Genomic DNA, 25419 nt, shown 5'->3' with positions numbered 1-25419 from the left:
CAGCCAAAGCCTCTTGATAGTCTGCTCTTTGTATGTTTTTTTTTCCTTTCTGAAATCCAACAAAGCTTTAAAGTGTTAATTTTTCCAGCGTTGGAACACACATTGTTAAAACGTGATGAGTTATTACCAGCAATGATCACAGGCATTTTTTAAGTGAAGAGCATCGCATCTCCACTTAAATTTGGCCCTAATTGTTTTGTTTCAGTCTATTAATCTTAAAAAGTGACACAGAAGAAAGGATTTCTCCGGTGATGAATGGAGGGACATTCCAATTCCCTCTTAATAGCAATTAATTTTCTGATACCCGCACAAGTTTGGCTAGTTTTAATTAGTTTGTTCAGAGGAATCGGGGGAACTTCACCCCGGATTTCCATGAAAGCGGCGTCTGCCTGACTAAATACATTCTCATCAAAGGGAGCGGGGTGAGGCTGCGCGACCTTTCTAAGATTCAGTGTGCGTTTAATTTCCTATTTACACTTTAAAATAACTCATTAGCATAAGTCCTCTGCACACAGTCCTGAGCCCGACACATTAAGACAAAAGCTCATTTAAATCGTGTCAAAGTAAAAGTTGCAGGTCCTTCCTCGCCGCGGTGGAGCAGCAGCTTCATCTTTAAATAGAACAAGATAGGTGCATTGTGAAAGTGCATTTTAGAGGTGCAATTCCCACTGGGGCCACCCAAGCTGTAATGTGCATGAAGGCACTCATAATACTTAAAGGTGGAATCCCAGTAGGCAAGGATTCAGTGGGTGTCTGTTTATCTGCTGAGCTCTTTGAGGTTGGGAAACATTGTTTTTGTAATATGTTAAGGTTTTCTGAAACAGTTGTTTCCACACAAATTCAACTGCTATATTTGAGTAAATATTTAGAATATGTTACATATTAAAATAATGGTATGAAAGGTGGTAGATACAGCCATGTAAGTGTCCCAGAACCAGATTTACTCATGCATTGTTAACCAAGAGGCCAACAAACATTATTACAGGGCCTGAAACCTGTGTATTTCCTCAGATGGTCATCTTGACTTTTTTGGACGAAAAGAAGGGACATATGTTCTTTTACAGTGGATATAGGAAGAAAAAGTGTATAAAAAATACTGATAATAAAACATTTTAAATTTAAAATTAAATTAAATATAAAAAAGTTAAATTAAATAAAAAAATATTTATACATAAATTATAAACAGTCAAAAGATTTAAAAAATATGTATATTTTTTCTCACCAATGTCTTCTCTCCCCAACATTTCAACACAAACAATGGTTCTTTACATTTTTAAAACAGACTCATAAATTAAGGTTCTTCTTTGGGGGGGTGGGGTCGTTTTATTCGATAAGACAGCATAAAAGAGAGAGAGGACATGCATGCAGAGAAATAGACAGATATACTTAACTGTCTGTACCAACAGTGAAATACATTTTCTTTGACGAGGCTAAAAAATACACACCCACATCAAGAAATGCATTTGAAACACATAGTGCAAAGACATTAGTATATAAATATACTGCATGTGAGTACTGTCAGGACTAAGAGTTGATCCTACGACTAGTTGCTTTTCTGACTGAGCAAAACCTGCGCTCCTCATTAATTTAGCTTTAATGCAATTTTGCATCATTGTGCACCATCGTCCCAACATCAGGACAAATTAGGACCAAAGTTTCAAGACATTTACTTTTATTTAAAATAAATCAATAATGCTACTTTTACTGTGAAGCAAATTTATTTCTACTGAAGGGAAGAATGTGCATTCTTTACAACACCTGTTTACAAATGTCATCATCTTGGGATTAAAAGCAGGTGTGTGTTTTTTAATTAAATGAATTGGGCTGCTTTTTTTTTTTACTGCAGCTTGTAAAAGGTTGACAATCCAAAGATGTGTGCATTAAACAAGTGGCAACTTCTGGTCTTGAGAAATTAAACCAGTGCAGAGGAGCTCAAAAACCGCAGTTCCTCGAGTGTCCACTTGAGGCTGGCTCCAAAAGCACCAGAAGCTGATCTTTACAGCAAAATGGACATGTTTACAGCCAGGTACAAAAAATGATTAAGGTCTGAAGAGCTCATTTCTCTTCAGGTAACTGGATTGTTTTGGAGATATCAAAAGATTTAGATAATTAGGGGCATGGCCAACTTGACTGACAAGCGGGCACAATGTAGATGTTAGCAAGGAGGCTAAAGTCCAGCCTCAACTCCACCTCTTTGCCTCATGTTAGGTCGTTCAAAAGTTAGGTTGAGTCAGCTTTTCCAACATGGCGACTGCTGATAATAGGTTGCAAAAATCAGTGGGTGACATCACTGCGGCTACGGTGGTTTCATTAAGAAAAGGTTCAGAACACACTAAAGATATGTGAAGCACAGCTGACTCTGAATCAGCTTCAGATGTGAATGTAAATCTGTATATAAATATAAATTTCCCAAATCCCAGGTCAGAACTCATGTGATACAAAGAATGAGCCAGAGTGTGTTTCAGGTGTCATGCATACAATCGGTGCAGACTTACTCTCCATGGCCTGCAGGTACTCCATGTGCAGGGCGCTGGCGCTGCTGGCCCCGGCTGTGGACGCCACTGAGGGGAGTAGGTCAGTCGCATAGGGGCTACGGTGGCCCGCAAGCAGAGCCATCTGGTGGTAGTACTCAGCTGTGGTGAGACCTGTGTGAGGGGCTGGAGAAGGTAGAGGAAGAGGGAGCAAGGTGATGGGAAAAGAAAGTGAGAGAGTATTTGAAGAAGAGGAAACAGAAAGAGAAGGAGAAAAAAGAATTAGGTCGTGGGATAAAGACGACAGGCAGAACACCTGTGCTGCATTACAAACCAGTGTTCATTTACATTAGATGCTAATCAGCTCAGCAGAACAGTAATGAGCACATTAGCAACACCATCAAGTTTAGCAAAAACAGCTGCACGGGGAGCATCACCTGAAGTGGAGAGCCTCACTGGGGATTGGTGAGTGCTTGCTCAGAGATTACAGTGAGTGTGCATTAGTGTTTGATTGATGCATTCACACCGAGCACAGCAGAACTGATCGTCTTACAATACAATTCTTAAACAGCCTTTTCTCTCCTTCTTACTGTTCCTTGATCACTTCAGAGAGAGTGTCTATACATATATATATGTGTGTGTGTGGTAAGAGTATGTGGGCTGACACATCTTTTGCCAGAGATGCTGCCTGTGTGTTGTACACATGGAGGCTGCAGTTTGCAGATATGCAACCTGCTTCCTTAAACTGCGTGTGGAAACAAAAGGCCTAAATCTGCCCAGATATATCTGCATGCATAAAGATGCAGCAAACGATTCGGCTACTTTCTCTCATTCTCTCTAAATGCCTCTCTTTTTGAAGTCTGTATCATGTTTTAAGTCCTTGAACCAGAGCCTAAAAATATTGAATAGATCTGGTGGTGGGCTACCTTATGTTAATATTAAAGACAGGAGAGGGGAAGACTCACAGTGTGGTTTTAGATGCAAATCTAGAATCATTTACAGCAGATTGCTTTTTAATCTGCCAAGTTTGCACAACTAAAAATATTACAGTAAGATTGCAGCTGTTATCATTTGATTATTCCTTTCTTTAATTTTGGCTTCAAAAAGAGAAAAAGGAGCAATTTAAATTTTGAAAGAACAAGATAAAATCTTAAATTGCAAATGTTGTTTCCTTGGTATTCTAAACCCAAAGGTATTGAATTTAAATAATAAATATTTTAAATTGCATGTGAAACAAAAGGCCTAAATCTGCCCAGATGTATCTGCATGCATAAAGATGCACCAAATGATCGCCTCGCTTTTTCAAGTCAGTCGCTCAGTTATTTCATGTTGTAAGTCCTTGAACCGCAGCCTAAAAATAAACATCTGGTGGTGGGCTTCCTTATGCAAATATTCAAAGAAAGAGAGAAGGAAAAAGACTCACACTGTGGTTTTGGATGCAAATATAGAATCAGTTCAGACCTACAGAGTGCTGCAGATCTTTTTTCCCCCTTATTGAGGCAATAAAGAGAAAATAAATAAAGAAACAGTGTATGAGGAGATTTCCTCTTAAGGCTGGCCTGTATGCCTGCAATATGCATCCATGATTGGTTGAATGAATGTAAGAAAAATTTCCAAATTAATTCGATCTGGGTATTATGTCTTCAGTGGAAGGGGGGGAGTTTCTTAATTGTCTCCAGTGTTCCGCCTTAGCTTTGCTTTTGCATTCAACCATAATGTGGCCCATTCAGGATCCACACAGAAAAAAGGGGCTTTGCGGAATTTCTAAATCAGAAATGCTGGCATCCAAGAGCAATCCTGGGGGCAAAAAGTGGGGAGCAGGAGGGGGGGGAGGCTGGATGGCTGTCAGTGTTGCACTCAACGTGGAAAAAAAAGGCAGCGAGTTGCCTCAGGACTTGGTGAGCCACCGGGTGCTCCTTCAGCATTACAATAGGATCAGGGGCGAGCGTACCTCTGAACCTCAGCTCACAGAGAAAAGAGAGGAGTAAAGAGAGGGAGGGGCACAGCAAAGAAAAAGCAAATGTGTGGCAGCAAGAGGGTGGCACTAAATCCCACCCACTTTAAATCTCCATTAGATTCTGTTAATTAATTCATCATTATTCAAATGTACTTTTGCTTAGGAAAAAAATGCATATTGCAGCAGGAGGCTCCCTGTAAGCGCGGTGATATACTAACAACACAAAGGCTGATGGGTTCATTAATCAGCGGATTGATTAAAGAAGTAATTAGGTGCCTCATTCACAATGCACAGAATTATGAAGTGAAAGGAGGATCATGTGGTAGGTTGGAGAAACTATTTTGATTTAAACTGAGCTGAAGCTGGAGCACATTATGTTGTGGTGATGGAAAATTGGAGGGTTTAGAGTTTAAGCTGGAGTATATACTTCCTGATCACGAATGTTGGAGAGCAGGAGAGGGGGACGAGGGAAGCTGCCAGCAGAGACTTGACTTTTTCTTCACTTAGAAACAGTTTCTAACAGACGTGGGTGAGGTGAAGAGGAGTGTGCTGGTGTTCGAGGAAGTGCCCCTGCTATCTGCTCCTTCAGAATACACTTCAACACAAGGTGAGGCGCTAAAGTGGGCCTCTGATGGTGATGTGACGAAAGGTTGAGAGCTGGCGAGAGGAGGGGCGTGTTAGGTAATCTAGCCGTGATTGAAACCTTTAAGAAACAGAGTGGTGGTTTCTTTGATTGGTGCACTTTTTGTCAATGCATTTCTTGTCTCACTGACATTTAAAGCAGTTATTAAATGCATATAACAGAGGATTTTACGGGGACGGATCTCACCAAGCATGAAACTGAAAATGTGTTGTTTTTTTCATCATCATTGATAAACATCATCAAAATTTTTGTCAAATTGATGTATCAACTTCTCATTTCAGCAAAATTGACCTCATGTCTTCCATCAGGAATCATTAAGTGGTGGAAATAGTGTTTCTTTTTAATGAACCGTGATCCATGGTGTCCATTTGAACCGATATCCAGGTCTGAATCTCCCTTGAGGATCTCAGGAAACAAACGCTCCCTGTAGGAAACCATAACAACCAACCCTGAACTTGAATCCACCCCCCTTCGTGTGCAGGTTGTAACTGTACGTGACCCTGCCGCTCACTGAAGCATCCTCCTGAGGTCTCTGACATGACTCACAGATCAAAAGGATTAGCCTCCCTTCCAACCTGCGCCCCCGCCCACACCGATCCACCACACTCATAACGCTCCCATCCACCCGCTCCCTCACTCAGATAACATCTCCCCCCACCCTCCCACCCCCGGTCTTAATAGAGATGGATCTGGTTGCCTCTCACCTGACCTCCTCTGATCTCAAACAGGAATTAAACTCAAACAGAGAATCAGGATTATAGCAATCAAACCTCACTAATCAATTTCAGGTATCATTTTAAAAAGGTCTATTGAGGGTTTGTCACCAATTTCAGCTGTGTGCATATGTGTGTGTGTGTGTGTGTGTGTGTGTGTGTGTGTGTGTGTGTGTGTGTGTGTGTGTGTGTGTGTGTGTGTGTGTGTGTGTGTTTGACTTTATTCACCATCTGCAGGACTGAGGCCCCGTGCGGCCGACAGAACAGGGATGGAGGAGCTGCTGTGGAGCGAGCGGATGTAGTCCATGTAGGGGTTCATGTAGGGGTGCGGAGGGTGAAAGGGCGACTCCGCCCCCACAGAGGGGTTCCGCTGGGGCGAGATCCGGATGAGGGAGATGTCGGAGAAAGCTGGACTGCCTGCCAGTGAAGGAGGCCTGCAGAGACACACAGAGGAGAGAGTAATGAAGAACATGAATACAGATTTAAGTGTTCCAAACTCTGAGAAGACTTAAGAATTCAAATGCATTTGGTGAAGAATATGCAGGTGACAACTTTGAGGATTTTAAGACCATTTTTCTATGTTAAAGAGTTTTTGGGGTTGGGGTGATTACATGTGCACTCAATAATACTCTGGATATGAAATGGACTTGCGTAAGTCTACATTTTTGAACTTGTGTTAATTCCAAAAAAACGTAGACCTTTGTATGACAATGTTTGTTCTGAGAATAATTAAGGTAAAAATGATTCAACATTTTGAATGTTGCAAGCCAGGTACAACCAAATAAAGGAGAGGACTTTACTGGACTAAATAGTAAGTTCTGGAAAAATGCATCCATTTCCTAAAAGATTTGGACGTGGTAAAATGTAAACAATCAGAATGTGATCATCTGATACTGAAACTCCGTATTTTCTAGAAAACAGCAGCAATAAAAGATATCAAATGTTAAAACTGAGACAATTTGTTATTGTCAGCCCATTTCCAATTTGATGCCAACAATATGTTTTCAAAAAAAGTTGGAACATTGGTGACAAAAGACTGGAAAAGCTGTAAAAAAAGAAAACACTTGGTGGAACATCTCACAACTAATAAGGATAGCAAGCAACAAGTTGGTAACATGACTGTGTTGAAGAGCATCCCAGAGAAGGTGATGATTGGATGGGTTTCCCAACTCTGTTAAACACTGTTTGGCAAACAGTGCAAATATTTCAGGGTTTTTTTTCTATACATAAACTGCAAATAATGTAAGGATGTCATCATGTACTGTACTCAGTGTTGATATCCTTTTGGAAACAGGGTGATTGAAAAAAATTTCAACTTCTTTTTCAGCTGCAAACATTGGCTGTTGAACAGCTTTTTTCCACCAGGCTGTCAGGATGCTGAACTCCACTCACAACCCCCCCCCTCTGCCCCCTGGACTGTAACAAACCCACTACATACAAGGACTCTACCACAGCTGCTTTTGCACATTAAACCATTTACTTATCTCAAATACTGTCTGCACCTTAATATCATTTGCACTATTATCTATTTACATTGTCCATTTAAACTGTCACTGCACTACCTGCACTGTGTACATAGGCAGTTTTTTAACTGTATTTTATTATATTTTATTGTATTTTATATTAAAATTTTTGCTATTTAAGAGCTGGAAGAGAGAAACAGCATCTCGTTTTTCCTGTATGTCTTTGTATATATAGTGAAAATTGACAATAAAAACCTTTGAATCTTGAATTGAATCTTGTTAATGGGGAACAATCAGGATTTCCTGAACAACCCAGAAAACAACCCCCCAAAAGTAATATTTGAGGAGGCTTTTTTTTTTGCTTTTGTTAGTTAAGACAGCTGAAGCGAGGCAGGAGATGTGGAAAGTAGAGAGTAGAGCAGAGAAGAGTTGAGGCCAGGAGTGGAACCAGTGACCACTGACGACTTAAGCCTATGAGGAATGGACTTTATCCAATAAATTAAACCTGCATCCCAGTTTGTCCCACTTCTTGTTTGAAAATGCCATCGGGAAGATAGGTTGTCATAAGTGGTATCCTTTAAACCCAATATTTAATCTGTGATTTTGTTTTAGAAATAAATATGACTCAATCTGAAAAACTTGTTTTATTTTTTACAGTGAAGAAGCTTAACCTATCGTGTAAATATCCCTGTCAATGATGTTCCAGAAAATACTCTGAAAAGGGGAAACAGATTTTAAAAACGGTCAAAATATACTTTTCTGAAAGACATTCATTTTCTTAAAGTTTGGTTAAATTTAGTTCAGACATGTGAAATACGATCCTGTGTCTCTATCATTGTGTAAACATCAGTAATCCAGCCGACTTAACAGCGACATCATGTTCTTTCATTAAGCCTGACAGCCTCTGACCATCCAGACTTGCGTCCTGTGGGTGCACATTTAGTGGCGGGGCCAGACAAACGGACTGTGACACTATCTCCCTGCCTCCATCTGCGAGGCGGAGAGGAGAGCGCTGCATTCCAACTGCTCCCTACGCAGACATTTCCTCAGATCAAAGGCAGCTTTCACCACTGCGTCTTAATCAGAGGGGAACGCTAGACCGAGCTCACCGCCGGCCAGCGCCAGACAAGCAACGCTACACCACTGAAACTGAAACCTTGTACAGAATTACACATGACGGGTTCAATGTTGAACAAAATCCACCGGCGACTCTCACACAAGATGCACAATCTCTCCCTTTAAATAGAAAATGTGACTCTCAGGCTTTTCTTTTTTATCAAACTGGATTGTCTCCATAATTTGAGATGAGAAACAAAGTTGAGAACAATCTGGAAAACTTCTTATGAGCCGAGTTTGAGATGAACTAATTTGTCTCCCTTCTTATAATTGGCTAGGAGGGCTCGGAAACTTCATAATGATGGCCTTCGCCACAAAGGCCGTCCCCTGAGGATGAGGAGAAATCCACATATCAGCCAGACATTAACAGGCTCAGAGATTAGACTGAATTAGCCCCTCCACTTCTCTGAGGCTCCCCAGTGGACCGGTCTACTGTGACAAAAGACCCCAAGAGGAGGGGAGGACGAGCGAGCGAGGGAGGGGAAAGGAAAAGTGAGTGTTGAAGAGGTGAAGAAGGGTGGGAAAAGACGGGAGAAAAAGGGGAGGAAAGAGTGAGAGACCTGGCCCTGGAGTTTGTCTTGCAGTGACCTTGAGCAAGGCCAGGGGAGCGGAACAGCCCAATTACGACCTCCGCCCCTTCCCCTGATCCCCAACCGGCCCCTCTGTCCCTCCACTTCACAGCCCCCCTAATGAAAGAGCTCAGGCCGGGGCAAATAATGAGCACTGAGGAGCGGAAACAACACACACACACACACACACGAGGAGAGACAGAAACACACGGACATGTGTGTACACAGGAATTCACACATATAAACTTCTGGAGTCTCTCTGTAATGAGCCCAAAGGGGTTATGGGAAGATTTTAACGGCTTTTACGGCGTTAAAGTGTGTGACAACATGTCTTAGAGATGCTGAAGCAGGTGTACGCGAAGGAGGAAGTCCCTGAAGGTTTCTCAAAAAAAAAGCCTCATTGTGAAAGTGTGCAAAGGTGACACACTAAGGGATCGCGGTCATGTGATTTTTTTTTACCCCTAACCTCCATTCAATTGGTGTGATTCTGCACGTCTTCATGTCAAAAAGATCCACGAGACATTGTTTGACTTCCTCCACGCCTTGCAAACGAGGCTGAGGGCAAACAGTGGACTTCAAAACAGGTGTGTGAACGAGTGTGTTTATGATAAGCAAGTCGTGCGCCCACATGCCACCATTACATGCCTCATTTAAACAGATCACAACACAGCTGCAGATGTGACGCTCTGGCACTTTGAAGTCACATGGGCTGACCTTGCATCAAACACACACGCACACACACACAGACACGTACACACAGATTCATCATAGCACATGCATCAAGGGCAAACAAAAAAAGGGCTTTGTCCTGTGTAACAAAAGCAACGATTTGATTTTAAAATGTTTAATCAAGTTCTGAGACAGATTCAAACGAATACTGAAATTCTCAGATGTACACAACTCCATGAACTAAAAAAAATTATCTCAACAGCTCTGAAATGTCTGTTTAAACTTTCAGACATTTTTGATTTAGAAACAAGTCCCCAGAAGGAAAAGGTAGTGCGACTCTTTTTCACCGTCTGGCCCTCCGTATGCCTGTTTGAGGAGAGCCAGACACCCACTCTGGCTGCCATGACACTGATTAACCCTGTCATGTGTTGGCTGCATCTCCTCACACTGACCCTGGCTACATGCCTGTGCTCGCCTTTTTTTCCAATTAAATTACTGAATGAGAACACAGTCCTACTGAATGGTCTGGCGCACTATTAAAAAAAAGGAAAAGAGAGGTGGTCAAAAATGAAAAGCCAGTAGACATGTTGAGTCTGCTGACGGGTGACAAGGGACCATACAAGACAGAAGACATATGAGTGGTTGCAGCCACTTTGGTTTGTAAGAGTGAAGCAGATGAAGAAGTCCCTTAAAACTGCGTTCTCCCAAACGGCCAGCAGGGGGTGACTAAAAGAGTCTGATGGCATGTGCCCCGTTGCAGATTGAGATACACTTTTTGTTATACTGGTTAAAATTATCTTTATGTCCTGATGGCAATCAATACATAATGTGTTCTTCAAAAAGAGCGGAAAAAAAAGCCGCCATCTACAGCCAGAGTAAACCTGGGAAAACATCAACCAATCCCTGCGATCAGGAGCCAAATTATGAAACCAATCAAATCCCGTTCTGCCGTTCTGCCCGCCTCCTGCACTTACATTTCATGTTTGTTTGTGTTTGTAACTTTCACTATGATAATGTTTTGGTGTTTTATTACCGCTGAATGAGACATGAGTTGACGTAGTGCAAAACACAAACAATGTGCTGAGGACCGGTTTTGAATCAGTCATGATCACATGGTCGCGAAGCAGCGGCGCTCGTGCATGTGAGCGGGGGCGTCATTTTGGAGGAGCTTGACCGGGGGGGTTAGACGGAGTCCTGAGGACATGCTACGTTCAAACTCATGCTAGTTTTCCGTGACTACCAACCCTAACATTAACCAACTTATCAATACTTGTATTAGTATCAGCCAGAAATGCTAGTCAGATGTTGTGTCTAAGCTATACAGCAGCTACCCGCCACTAGTTAGGGCTATAGCTCTGTTTAATGGCTGGTGTCATTATGCTTTAATGTTTTACTACCCGGATGTAAACAGGCACAGATGACAGTGGAATCTTGTAGCACAGCGCAGTTAGGTAGTATTTTGATCAATGCGTAACCAGCAGAGGGATGTGGACATCAACCTGCAAGGAGGTCTGGCAGCTGGTGGTGCTAGCTCTGCTAGCCTTAGCCACACTGAGAAAACCAAGATTTCCATTTTAACGACGTGAACTACGTTGCTTCAGAAAATTAAATTCCAATTCCATATCATTACCCATTGACCTTAGTTTTTTAATCTGACTAGATTTCAAAGGGACCTCATTACAGCCTGATACTCATGTCTTTGTAACATAATTTGTACCAAGAAGGAAAAATAGAACCGAAACATCTCTAATGGGTGTGAAATCAACAGTTAAAGTAAGGTATGCCTTGAGGTTTGGCAAACTGGGATTGAGAAGTCAGACTGGATAGGTAGATAGAAATTTGTATCAGTACAAGTTTGGGCATCACTAGTTTGGAAAAGTTAAAAAGGCACTGGCCTAAAAATGAACTCAAGGTTTCAAAAGCAGGGTTTGCAAACCAGTTGCTGACTTCACGGTGGCTACGTCTGCTTCCTGCAGTCTATAAAGGGAAAGTTTGAAGAGATGAGAGTGAAGGGACAAAAGGATATGAGGAAGGGAAGACAGAAGTTGAACAGTAGTCAGGAGTCAGCGTGTGAAGATATTGACGATGAAGTTGAGAGGTAAAAGTGGACAGAGAAGACTTAGGAGACAACAGAGCTTTAAAAGAAGAAGACAAAAAGAAGGTCTCCAGATGGGGGGCAGAGGCAGGTGTGAGGGGATCTGAGGAGGACAGCAGAGAGATGGATGGTTCGAAGGAGTGTGGTGTGTCTCTGCTCTTGTGAGAGAAAAAGCAAAACAGTGTCCATTCCCCGGCTGCTCTCTGCAGGGTCGTGATCGTCTTAGCATCTGCCAGAATGCATTAATCAACATGACGAAAGGAAGTAATCTGACAAAGTGCAGTGTGTGTGCAGGAATGTTCACCCCGTGTGTGTGCTGATATGCAAGCAGGAGAGGTAGCGTCTTAGTTACACCTGATTTAAGATTTACATCAAAGCTGTACCGCAGGGTTGAAGACTTCTTTAGCCTTTGCATACAAAGAACTTTACCTTCACTCCTCCATTTCCCTTCATAGGTTTAAAACTCCTATTAACCCTCATCTTTCAAACAGGGCACAAGGAAAGACTGAGCTGGCTGACATATGGAAGCCATTTCCTTTCACGTGGCCTCGCTTAAACCAGCCAGCTCCTCTTTAAGACATCGCATGTTTACACGGGGCGGTCTGTGGATTTTGAACTGTCGTCTTATTTCACCGGATGAATATACACTTGCCAAGAGTAAATATGCCCCCGAACCATCCTGGGGTTTCATTTAAGGGTGTGTGTTCATGTAAACCGGCCTTGAATCTTTGTTTGGAACAAGGTTGTATCAACACTAATAATTTTCCCAAGTGAAAGCTGAAGTAGAAACACACAGCTGCGGTGGAGGTTGATGACTTAATGTAGGACAGAAGGTATCATTGTGGTGCAGCCTGGTTAGACCTGCTGGTATTGACACAGCGGTCTGCTAAAACAGGAACTGTGCTTTGCAAAATAGTTTTAGCTCAAGCATGAAATAGTTGCTCAGGACATAAAATGAAAATTTCTTGATGTGTGCTTCACAGAAGGGTACAGGAAATCGCTGAGTCCAAATCCAATAATCCAGCAACTGTGAATGCTCAAAAAGCATAATTTTTCCAGCCATGGCTGCTGGAGTGGTCCAAGACGAAGATTTGGAAATAACAGAAAAACAAAGAGTCACGATACCAACCATGTCCTGGGAGATTAAGCTCAATCCCTGTAGAATCCAGTTTTTATTATTATTTAATTGAAGCAACATATGCAAGAATGGCATTATTTGTGCTTGGCGACCCAACAGTTTCAGAGTGCAAGTCATGCTCTCACTGACAACTTAAAGTCAGTCCAAAACCAGCCTGTCTTTGGGCTCTTGCTTGGTCATTCTTTCTTTTCTCTTTGTAGCGTCTTTTGAAAGCCCACACTTGATATTCTCTGTCCACACAGAGGACACCTAGATAAGATTGTTCACAAGAGAAGAATGCTGTCAAGGATTTATTTCAATTGATTCTTCTTCTCTTTTGGAGACACCTGATAAAGCTTGCATTATTACTTTCTACAGCGCATCAAAATGTTGGTTTTTTCACACATGGGGGGCTGGTTTAGATTACCTCGTAGAGTAGACAGTACTTATCTCACTGGCATAGTAGAGTTAAACTTAAGACCTACTCAGTGCAAGTAAATCACATATCTGTTTCTGGGTTCATACCACTGAAGTTAGCTAGAGTAAAGCCACTGTGCAATTTACTAGACTCTCCAGAAACAGACAAGAAGTTGCTCCTCTTGGGGAACGTAATGGTCCAAGAAATGATGGTCTCGGATACTGGATTTGCGAATTTTGAATGCACAGTAGCTTCTCAGGTTTCAAACTGGACTGTAAACAATGCAGCACATAGAAAAGGAAGTATTGGTTGGACCTCCAGCTCCCCCCGAAAATACTGAGAGGTTGGCTATCATTCACAGAAGTACTGTCAATGGAAAATAGCCAATGAAAGGTTCAGAAACCACTTGAGACGTCATCAAAAATCAGGTGTCAAAAGTATTCACATTCATTACTCAAGTAGAAGTATAGATACTAGGGTTTAAAAAGACTTCTGTAGAAGTTTAAGTATCAACTCAAGCTTTTTACTCAAGTAAAAGTGTAAAAGTACTGGTTTCAAAACTACTTCAAGTATAAAAGTAAAAGTAATGTAAGGGGAAAAAATGCCATTAAGGATAAAAGCTTAAGAAGGGGCCTATAGTGCACTATCCCACCTCCCCAAAAAACATGTTTCTAAAGGCCATAATGACTATAATGTTATATTAATATGTTAATGTTGAAATATTTGGGTTGCACCTGTTTCAGCCGCGTTCATGCCCATTGAAAATGAACGCATTTTCGTACAATGCAAATACATTAAAGAACCATATATGTGTACTACTGAGCATTAATGTGTTTCTTGGAGCAGAAGATATGATGACTAGTTGTCTATAAGTTTTGTAATGGTGCAAAAAGTCAAACTTCACAGGCATGTTATCAATAGCCTTTACTGGAATGTCAATGTACATAAATGTGGTTTTTTTTAACGATGACAAGCCAAAATGAAATAAGAGTAACGAGGCTATTTTTAAAATGTAAGGAGTAGAAAGTACAGATAATTGCATGAAAATGTAAGGAGTAGAAGTAAAAAGTCAGCTGAATAATAAGTACTCTAGTAAAGTATAGATACCCCAAATTTCTACTTAAGTAAGGTGACAAAGTATTTGTACTTCGTTACTTGACACCTCTGAAGAATAAGTACTACCAGGCAGGGGCGTTGGACAGTAAGGAAAAAGGGCCCACATCTGAGAAAGGCCCTCAAAGAAACACCAAGGGACAGCCTTGAACACCAAGAGGGACCCATAAAGACTGAGTCCCCAGTTCCCTGAATTCTGTACTTCATCGCTTCTCTCAAGAATAAAAAAGTTAAGCCAAAGGAAGTACTTCCGATAGCTTGTCTTCTTACGTAATGTCTTCTTTGCACAAGGATGCAAGAGAAAAAGGAAATGGGCATTCTTGGAAATATTACAAAAATTTCAAGGTTGAAGATCACTTTGAAAACTGTATCCTCATATTTATGAGAATGCATGAAGAGAAAATAGTACTAAGGCACAGGTTACACCATCATAGACTCGTCTCTTTTGACACATTACACCTCCAGCCACAAGGGGCTGAGTGAGTGAGGTGGGAACTGCGGTTTCGGAGAGAGCTGGGATCAGTCAGGTACTCTTCTGACCAGGGCTTGACAGCATCACACATCCCCTCCAACTTTACCTCATCTCACCACCTCACAGAAACCTGCGCCCCCCCACCACCACCACCACCCCCCTGACCCACCCAGCTACAGTACAAGGCTGCCACTGCTCTGAAAGCCTAAACCAGAGAGGAAGAAGAGAGGGGCTCCTGACAGCGGAAACAGAAGCACTTTAAAGCTCCAAACCCTTTCACTGAGATCAAAGGGCCACAGGAACAGAGCCAGCTGAGACCCAAGGAGAGAGGAGAGGGAGCCGAGACAAGGGGAGAGAAGACAGACAGTAAGAAAGACAGACACACATAACAGAGGAAGGTAGATACACTCTGGATTCCTAATAAAGCGGTGGAAAAGTCTATTATAAGTTTTGTCACCAAAGCACATTCCAATGATTTCATTTTCCAAGGAGGTAATGACAATTACAGCAGCAGTTAAAACTGAACTCATTTTACTTTCAGATACACCCTGATTCCAGTGAAACTGTGTAAAAGAAGGGGGTGTAGCACCATTCACTAGTTTGCTCATCTCTGCTTTGTAGCCTTGTGTTCGCCAACAACTTGGCTTTTATGAACAAGAAGCAAACACAAATCTTGCGTAATTGTTGACTTCACCCTAAGAGTGACCATTAGTTATGAAATGAGCATCATGTTGCAAGAAAGAGGACTAAAAACTAGCCATTAAGAACACTAACCTTTAAAAAGTTGTGTTTTTTGGGCATTTTCACCTTTACTGATAGGTCAGCTGAAGAGAGAGAGTAAACGTGGGGAGTAGAGAGTGGGGGAAAGACATGCAGCAAATGGTTGAGGCCAGAAGTCGAACCTATGAACACTGCAACGAAGACTATGGCTTCTATATGTGGGGCGCGCTTCGACCACTAAGCCACCGGTGCCACAAGACCACTAATCTATAAGGAGAATGTCAACTTGGGTAATAAATCACAGGGACAAGACAAGTCATATGTTCATCTGGATGCATGCAGTCCCACTTCATTTTGCAATCTGTAGAGTCGCCCCCTGCTGGCTGTTTGAAAGATGGCAGATTTCAGATTCAAAACAAAAAGCCAACGTCTATTCTTAAAAAAAACTTTCTAGACAATGGCTGCTTTGGTAAAAAAAAAAAAGAGTAGTTGACATGGCGAATAAATTGCGGATGAAATAAAAAATATTTCCCATGACAAGTTAACGATTTTTTCTTCCAAATGAGATCTTTTTGAAAATACTAAATAATGAATACACGGATAGAAACGGCAGATAAAGGTTTCAAAACAATGACGCTTATAGCAACTGCAACAACATTGTAATTAAATGTTGCCGTAATTTAGCTGTTGTGTTTTTATATTTAATTTATATTAGCAGAATATTGGCGTAATTATAGCTTAACAGCATCTGTCTTGCTAGCTCTGCAGTTTCACAGTAGTGCCTCTAGTGGTCGCTCAGGAGCATTACTACTTGGTCCCAACCTTATGCTTCTGTGACGTTACTGTTGAGACGTTATATGGACCTAAAACTAGTTTCCATTGATGACATTTTTCTGTTTCTGTATTCTCCATAGACTGTGTAAAATATGGACGTAGGATCTGTGACGTCACCCATCTGTTTCTGAAGTGCTGTTTGGAGGCCAATCGGCGGTGGCGGCCATATTGCTGCTGACGAGCAATTGTGACGTAAAGAGGAGGGCTTTGAGCCTCCTAGCCAACAGCTACAGTTTTCCCGCCTGTCAATCAAGTCAGCTGTGCCTCTCATTGGAAGACTCGTAATCTCAATATCTTCGAAATTGCCGCGTTAGAAAAAAAAATCAGCCCCGTACAGTGTGTGCCGATCAAGAAATGAGCTATCCAGACTACACTCGTCTTTTGTACCAGGCATAAACATGTTAATTTCTGCTGTAAAGATTGTCTTTTTTGAATTGGTGTGTATGTGGTTTCCGGTACATCCGGAGCCAGCCTCAAGTGGATCCTTGTTGCACTGCAGTTTTTAGCACTTCCGCATTGGACTCATATTTTTAGACCAGAGGTTGCCGCTTGATATTCTCCTGTGTGTGTGGATGCTAACGGTCCAAAATAACTGTAAAACAGTGTTAGCTTTCCCCCCTTAATCTAGAGACTTCAAGCTTATCTCATGGTCTTCATTTGCAGATGGATCGGATGACATGTCATTGATGCTAACTAGCTTAAAAGTTGAGCTTGAGTGTTGGATTTATGGGGCAATAAGAGTCCCACCACAGATAGCAAAAGCCTTGACTTAAATATATTGACCTGTGATTGATTGTCCTGTTATTTAACAGCACTGTGAACTCACTTCAATCTTTTCCGACTTAAGTCTGACGTTAATTTCAGTGTTACCATTTTTGGTGGAGGAGGAGATTCCTTTGTTTCCCGAACGATCACGATAGACCAACTATTGACCTGAACTAACATTATTTTAGATCTTACTGATGCCAATCATGGTGGCTAACTGGTTAGGCTAGTTTTAAAAGTTAAGTGAAGCAAAGTAAACATACATCATGATGTCAGGTGATGATGAGAAGACTCAGATGTTAAGTTTCTTTTATAAATGAAGGTCAGGAAGTTGTCCTTCAGCCTTTTCTGTTAACATTAGCTATTTTAGTTTGTTTCCCATGTAATCCAAAGTTCCCACTTTTCTCCCTTCTGGCGGGGCAGAGTGGATCATGGGTCTAGCATGGCACTGCAAGGTTGCCAGGCATTCTGGGCAACTATGTCCCCCCCTGTAGCTCCGAGGTCTCTGCGTGACCCCCTGACATCAAAGGGTCCAGGCGGGTTCAGGAGGGCGGGGACGGCTTTCTATTCATGGTCACATCAAGCAGGATTCCCTCTCTGTGGGATGCTTCTGGAGGCGTGCCAGACATTCCCAGAGACTGCAGAGTCACTTCACACAAACACACACGCACACACACACTGTCCAGTTGACACAGCGATCTCCTTCACTTTCTTGTCTCCATCCCTCCCCCCCTTTTACTCACGTTTGTCTGCATGTAAGCAGCAGAAGAAGCACACATGCACACTCGTCCTGCAAGAAAGAGGTAGAGCACATCCCTGTAGGCACGTATCTTTTCCAAGCCACTGGAGTGATAACGTGTGTTTATCAACAGGAGTCAGCGAGTGTGACATGCTCAAGTCATAACAAACGGGTGCAGGTGTCATAGGACCTGGTTAGAGCTACCGCTGCTGGGTCACGACCCCGCCGAAGGTGTGTCACATGAGAGAAATGCCTCTTGTTTGAGATCAAGGCTCCACAGCTCTTCTAGTCTTAGAGGAACCGTTTCTCATGAACAAAAGAACTCAACATGTCCTCCGTTCTCGTTCGTGTTTAAAGTGGCGGTTTCGTAAAGTTTACATTTCGTGCACAGCAGGGTTTTTTGTTTTCACAGGCTGTTTCGCCATTTTTTCCACCGTGCAATTAAACGTAATTTCAGCTATTGAGATAAGAATGTCTACCAAAACAAATCAGCAGAGTTTGAAGCACAGAAATGAAAACATGAAAGTGAAATTACACGAAATGAGCTTTGCCTTTTTTCCTGTAATTTCAAGGAGGGGGCTGGAATCAGGGACCAATCATGCGGCCAGGGAAAAAAAACAAAACAAGAAAGATTTTCTTCTTCCTTTGCTCCATTTTGCCCTTTTTTAAAACACTTCTGCATGACGCATTCTCCTTCTTCTTCATTTGCTTGATTGCTGCTGCTTTCTTTTTTTCTGTGAAAGCGAGCACAGGTGGAATTAGCACCGCTCTCAGTCAGTGTTTTGACTTCCTCTGGCATGCCGCAGGCTACAGAGAACACAAGAAGGGACTCCTGGGTGTTGAAGAGTTAAACTTGTGAAAACAAGGAGGAAGCACATATATCTTTCCTTTTCCTCTCAAGTAATGTCTCGATGGCCCCGATGCCTTCACACAAAAAAAACTCAGCTGACGCCTGCAGCCAAACTGGGGTTCAGGTTCCACACCCCGACGAATCCACTACCCCCAACAAGTCAGGTAATGAGTGTGTGCGTCTCAGGTGAGGAGAAAGGAGTGTGGCCCAGGGCTGCCAGGAATCGGCGTGGATCCCCCTCAATTCAGCGCGTCACGCTGGGCTGCTGAAATGAGCAGCCGCACGGATGGGCCCGAGCAAATCACAAACAATACACAGCGCTACAAGACAGCAGAGACACACTGCTGGAGATGGTTAATCCTTCAGACGGAGATCTGAGGTAGAACAACAGAAAAAAAAGAGAGAGAAAGGGGGTCGGTGAGGAAAAGGAGGAGGAGGAGGGCTGAGACACAGAGGAGGGAGAACAGGAGCATCAGGTACAATACACAAAAAATATGTTTCCTCCTCTGTGCTGAAAATCTCCTTTCAGAGCGAAATCCATCACGCTCCTTAATACATACTTCTTTTAGAGGAAGGGAAGGAAAGAAACAGAAGAAAGGCAAGTGCTGGTGGGAAAGCGAACAGACACAGCCTACTTTATTCTCGCCATTTCATCCATCTTGCTGGACTAATAAAATGTCAAGTGGAGTTCCTTGATATTTAATCATGAAGGGGCTGAGTGCGTGGTGGTGCTGAGCTCAGGCTCGCAGAAAACTAAACACAGACTCGTGTAAAATTTGATTTAACCAAAGGAGGATGTGTCAACAACCTGCTGCATAAATGACACATAAATGGTAGGAATGTACGGGAGTTACAAAAACATTTGTACTGGATCCAGAGACGGGTTTCCCTGCTTTATGTAATCACTCTGATTAAACCTTTTCAGCAAAAACGTAGTACAACCTCTCACTCAGAGATGTCAGGAAGCTTGCTGCATTCTTGTAATGGCAGTCACCTTGCAGCTGCATGAATGACTGTGCGTATATGCATGCAGCTCCCACTGGACACTTGTGAGGGGAACAGGATGATTAAAGCTGGCCCCTCCAGAGACGAAAGTGAAGCATTATCGGATATAGAAGTTCAAATGATGATTTTTTTTTTTTGCTCATTTTGAGACTACAAACACTTCTAGGAAGTAAAATCAATTTTTAAGGAGATCATGTTTATTATGGGATATAAGAAAGGGCTGAGAGGATGTGGAATATAAATAATACAATAATTATGAGAGTACAAAAAGGGTTAAATTCTTGTGATTTAGGAGATAAACAAATAAAAAAGGGTGGAGAAAGATTCAACTCATTTTAAAAGAACTTTAAATTTTCTTTTGTTGGAGTGAAGGTGTTTTCAACGTCTGGTAATACTTCATTTGTAGCTTTAAGGTTTTGTAAATCATATATCGAAAGCTCGTCTAAAAGAAGGAAGTGAAAGTTAAGAGAAGGAGGAAAGGAAAGGAGGGAGGAAAGAGAGGGAGGGAGGATGGAAAATGAGGAGAGAGTTGGAGAGGATTTATGAGCCTGTTCCCCTGCTCTCGTTACTTGCTGTAACTGGCCCCCAGAGTGGGATCGCGGGGTCCGGAGCCCACAGCTCGGTGATCAGAGTAATGGAAAATCCACATTTCTACACCGTCTGCAGCATGACGTCTGCAGGGCACAGGCTGAGCAGAAAAAAAAACCTCAACACTGACTCCAGTCTACAGCCAAAAATTAATTATTATATTATGTGAGGTGTAAAATATTTCCCCTGATTTTCTCAGACTGCAGGAATATTTAAACAACAGCTTATTTGTGCAGCAGCGACAGGACAGCAGCTCGCAGCCTCAGGTTGTGGATTTGACGTGAGGCGGCGAGCTGCCTGTGTTGTAATATCTTGACAGTCGCTGCTGTTCTCTAACAGCGCTGCAACCAATGAGAGGAGGGTCTCTTACAAAGTCAATTAAGAACTGGCACGGCTCATAAAAGTGACAGTCCGCCACACCCATCATTTAAGTTGCCACCAAAGACACGAAGACAGTGAGCTGGATCATCCAAATTTAATGCAATTTAAGGTTTAGTAGGTTGATTTTTCCACAATGTTTTAATTAAAGAGGCTGAAGAAAATTGCTGGATTAATAATTTAACTTATATAAAAATCACCAAGAGTTACTTTAATTATTTCAGTAATTTCTTACAATAAAATACCAAATCATCAATCTTGATGTTAGATGAGTTTGTTGCATAAAACAGTCGTCTAAAAAAGTCACCTCACGCTTTACAAAATTATGATTTTATTATTTTTACAATGAGAACAAATGTGTGATGCATTAAACACTTAAAGCTTGTTATAATTATTTACATTTGTTAATGCAGCTTTGTTTTGCACTCTATAAATCATTAATTATTATAAGTAATTAAGATAAGAAACAATGCGCATCGTTAGAGGGTAACTTGTTTACATAATTTTAAAAAAGGAGGGAATAAATGTGTTTTTGAATTAGGTTTTTCTTGTTTCAAATTTAAGATAAAATTAGAAATTAAGAATTAAAAAAATAAAAATAAAAACGAAATATTAAAAAACTGTGAAATGGATGTGTTGTACCACTGCTCAAACACTGGCAATATTTAAAATGTGTGTGTGTGTTTCAGCACACGCACACACCCACAGTTGCAGCTCACACACACTCATATTAGCGCAGAGCTGTTGGCACCTGCCTGTTATCTCTCCCCCTCAGACCTGCTCCTCCATTGTGCTCCATGGGAGAGCTACAAATTGAGATCTCAAACATGAAGAGGGGGGCAAATGACGGAGCGTAGAGGAAATCAAATACACTAATGTGTTACATGTGCAAATTCACAGGCCTCCTATTAGAGATTAATGTATTCCCCTTTTATCCAAATGTACCTTTTATAAGAGGTGTTTATAATCGACCCTTAAATTAAATCCAGAGGACGACTGAACCTGCAGAAATAACAATGAGGGGAAATATTTCCTGAAGGAGTAATAAGATTTGATTTGCATGGGTACAAGTGTTGCATAAAGAATCATTTGTGGATTAGTAGTAGCTTAAATTCTTTGCTTTAGTTCAGATTATTTCATTCATAGATCAGTCAAAACACTTTAAGTGTTGTGCAGAAAAAAAAAGGCTCCAAATGTGTGTCAAATTTGGGCAGAAACTCGAATACAGCGAGCAGCAGGAGCAGCCTCAGCGCAGGTAATCGTATCCTGGTGAGCAGAGTTTTGGAACATGTCTTAACACATCTCCACGGGTAATGACTCAACCCTAAAACCTTTACAGGCCTTGTCAAATATCTGCTGTGCCAACTCTTTTTTTTCTCTCTCTCTTCCTAAAACCTGCTGGATCCATCATTCTCAAAACACACAGGTGCCTTCAAACAGAAAAAAGACTACACTGCCCATTTAGGCTTCTGAAACGGGTGTATTACAAAAAAATAGATATACTATAACTTCAATCTGCCCACATTTCTGCTTAGGCATTTATCTCCTTTCTCTCTAAATCCTGAAATTGCTTCAGAAAAAAAAAAAAGACGAAAGGGAGGGCGTAAAGGGAAGGGGGGGATACTTTCCCTTCTTCGCACATTTTCACAGAGTGGTGCACAACTTTCTTTCTTCCCTTTTTTTTTTCCTCCAGTGAAAATTGAAGAGGCTTTATGTCAAATGCGGCTAAAGCCAGCCTCTCCATATCAAACAACGCGGCGCGAAAATTACTGTGGCGATGATAAGGCTGCCAGATAGAGCGAGAGAGAGGAGAGCGAGGGGGGAGAGAGAAAAAAAACTGAAAGGAAGTGACTCTACTCAATTATACTGCAAAATTGGTATGACTGAATATTTTTCATTCAGGTGACTGATAGTATCAGTGAAACTGCAATGCAGATAAATAAAGGAGCCTTCTGTCAAGAATAAACACCATTAATCATGAAGCCAGCGACTGCGTGACCGCCTGTCCCCCCGACTTACTCCATAGAGAAAGTATTAAAGACGGGGGAGGAGGGGGAGAGATACGGGGGGAGGGTGGAGCAGGGGAAGCAGTGACTGCAGCAGAGAGAGAGAGAGAGAGAGAGAGAGAGGGAGAGGGGTGACCTATGAAGTCACACAGACTGGGTTTTGGACAGTTGGAGAGGAGGATGAAAAAGTGGCCTTCGTCTCTCTTGCCTGCTTCTCGGTGACAGCAGGACACAAATGATCAGATTAGATTATGAAATAATCTTTAATTTTCAGGTTATTTATTGCTCCACTTCACATTCTGTTTTGGTCTAGACGATATTCATATATGAATATTTACAGATGATTCACAAGCGGGCTATGGTTTTTGTTCTATGTCACCTCAAAGACTGTTAGAAAGTGTGATTTAAAATATAAAAGTTGCAAAATCAGACGAGAAATTGGACGAAATTAGTGAAAAAATTATGACTTGAGAATTAAAATGTCATGAGTTGATCTCTTAGAGTTTTGGATTTTTCCTTGTGTTTAATCTATCTTTGTTTCCTGGTTCATTTTGTAGATTCCCTTGTGTTTCTTCCCTGTGTGTATTCTGTGTTATAAGTTATCCTATGTCTTCCTCTTGTTATTAGTGATCCATGTCTTGTGCTGTATTCTTGTGTTTTAGTCTAATCCATTGTGTTTCCTGTTTTAATTTTGTAGTTCTTGATCCCTGTGTTTCCAGTTTGTGTGTTTCCCTCCTTTTTGATGAACCTGATTAGTTTCACCTGTGTCCTGTGTCCACACCTGTTTTAATTACTCTGTATTTAGTGTCTCTGTTTCCCCTGTCCTGAGATGGATCATTGAACATCTTTCATGTAGTTTCTTAGACATTTCAGAAAGTATTGTGTGTACCTTTTAGTATTTTGTAATTAAATCACAATTTTTCAGCACATGAATCCTCCTGTTTTTTCCTTTTGTACAAAACTATCCTCTTAATAGATGAGGACTTGATTTATAAAATGAATACCACACTATGAGTGTGTTAAGATGTTGAATACAGTTTTTTCCTGTTTCCAAAAATGTTTCTAGTCTCTAAAAATGTTATAAAGCAGCAGAAAAAGCAATAAAATGAGAATAAAAGTTAAAAAAAAAATTGTAAGAATTCTCAAAGTTTGTCCTCCTTGAACTGAACTACAGAAAATTAAACTAAGCTCTCTCAAATATATTAAATCAAACTAGAGAGAGCTGTAAAAAAAAGTCTAAAATTGCTAAAATGTTTAACAAAGTTTGGCCTGAAACTGAAAAATTGACTTTGAAATAAAGCCTTTACACTTTGAACTTAAATCCCACAACATAAGGCATGACAATTCAGAAATGTTTGAAATTATCATGAAGATTGGCCTGACACACAACTATTAAGCACTGGATGAAGACTTGAAAAATTAAAACTCAAATCCAAGAGAAAAAGACACAAAAAACAGACTAGAAAAGAGTCAAAACTGCAAAAAAATGTAATGAAGTTTGGCCTTTAATTGATATATCGACTTCCTATGTACTGACACATTTCCTGACATATGACTCTGAACAGGTAGTGCTGAAGCTGCACAACACTTTTCTTTCAGCTTCTATAAAAGCTTCACCAGACCCTTTTGTCTTTCTATTGTTTTGCATTATGTGTGTGTGTGTGTGTGTGTGTGTGTGTGTGTGTGTGTGTGTGTGTGTGTGTGTGTGTGTGTGTGTGTGTGTGTGTGTGTGTGTGTGTGTTTTGCAATGCTCGGCCTCAACCCATCTGGAAGGAGGTGTTGAGATAAGACCCTGGTCTTTATGCTAAGCAACACGCCGCTTTCTCTATGCCCAGATTGGGCGCTCTGACAACAGTTTATGTAAATAACAAAACAACGCAGCGCACATCTTAAAAAAGGAAGAAAAAAACTCTCTGTGCCAAAGGCAGAGGACAGCGAGGGAGAAGTGAGTGAGCTGAGTTGGTGTATGGGAATTGGTGAGAATCCGGAGTGTCTACAGAAATAAAAACAAGGTGATTCACTTGTTTTTATAACGAGGCTTGTGAAGCAGCAGCTCACACCGGCTTTAAGTCAATTAACTCCTTCCTGCTTCATCATTTCCAACTGAGGCTGTGCTGCGATGACAGAGACGTGCTGCAGCTCTCCCCTGGTACCTCCAGAAAACCATCCAGTCAGGCTGAACACGCAGCTGAACAAACACACTCCTGAATGAAATAACCACACAGGCCGGGAAGACAGAAACACACCCTCACAACCCCCACCTGCACTCAGAAAACACAGTCTGTGACTTTATTCAGTCACACCGAGACGTTTTCATTTCAATTCTAACTTCAGGTTGTTGCATTTTTCTAACATACTTTATTTGTGGATGAAAAAAAGTGAAGAAAAACTTGCTTTCTGCTAAAACTGCAGGGTGGAGAAAAAAACACAATAGTAACAGATTGAAAGAAGAGTAGGTTAGATTATATGTTGGTTTTATTTAACTTTCTGTGATCATTAAAATGTCAGCATGTCAGAATGAAATAATTGTTTGTGATTTATTCATTATTATTTAAATAAATGTTACAATCATTTAATCACAAATTGCAAATAAACCCTTTAAGTCAAAACTCAGGGCTTATTTCACTTCCCCACTTTTAGTGTTTTTTTTTATTTCTTCAAAAATAATTCATATTTCATTACATATCCACTTTAAGTCAATGTTCAGGGCAAATTTTA

At 41.3% G+C, this 25419-nt stretch overlaps 1 protein-coding gene across 1 annotated transcript in view; it reads right to left on the bottom strand.

Moving 5' to 3' along the window:
* Positions 1-25419, bottom strand: part of gli3 (GLI family zinc finger 3) — a 123778-nt gene that overhangs the window by 23992 nt on the left and 74367 nt on the right. The window contains exons 5-6 of the mRNA XM_034707040.1: positions 6013-6218; positions 2496-2657 (exon numbers count right to left, since the gene is read on the bottom strand). Coding sequence (XP_034562931.1) covers positions 2496-2657; positions 6013-6218 — 368 coding nt within the window. The remainder of the gene's footprint in view (positions 1-2495; positions 2658-6012; positions 6219-25419) is intronic.

This window comes from Notolabrus celidotus, chromosome 17 (genome assembly GCF_009762535.1).
Source record: "Notolabrus celidotus isolate fNotCel1 chromosome 17, fNotCel1.pri, whole genome shotgun sequence".
NCBI lineage: Eukaryota > Metazoa > Chordata > Actinopteri > Labriformes > Labridae > Notolabrus > Notolabrus celidotus.
Note: the sequence above shows the minus strand (reverse complement) of the source record. Positions and strands in the feature narration are given on the sequence as shown.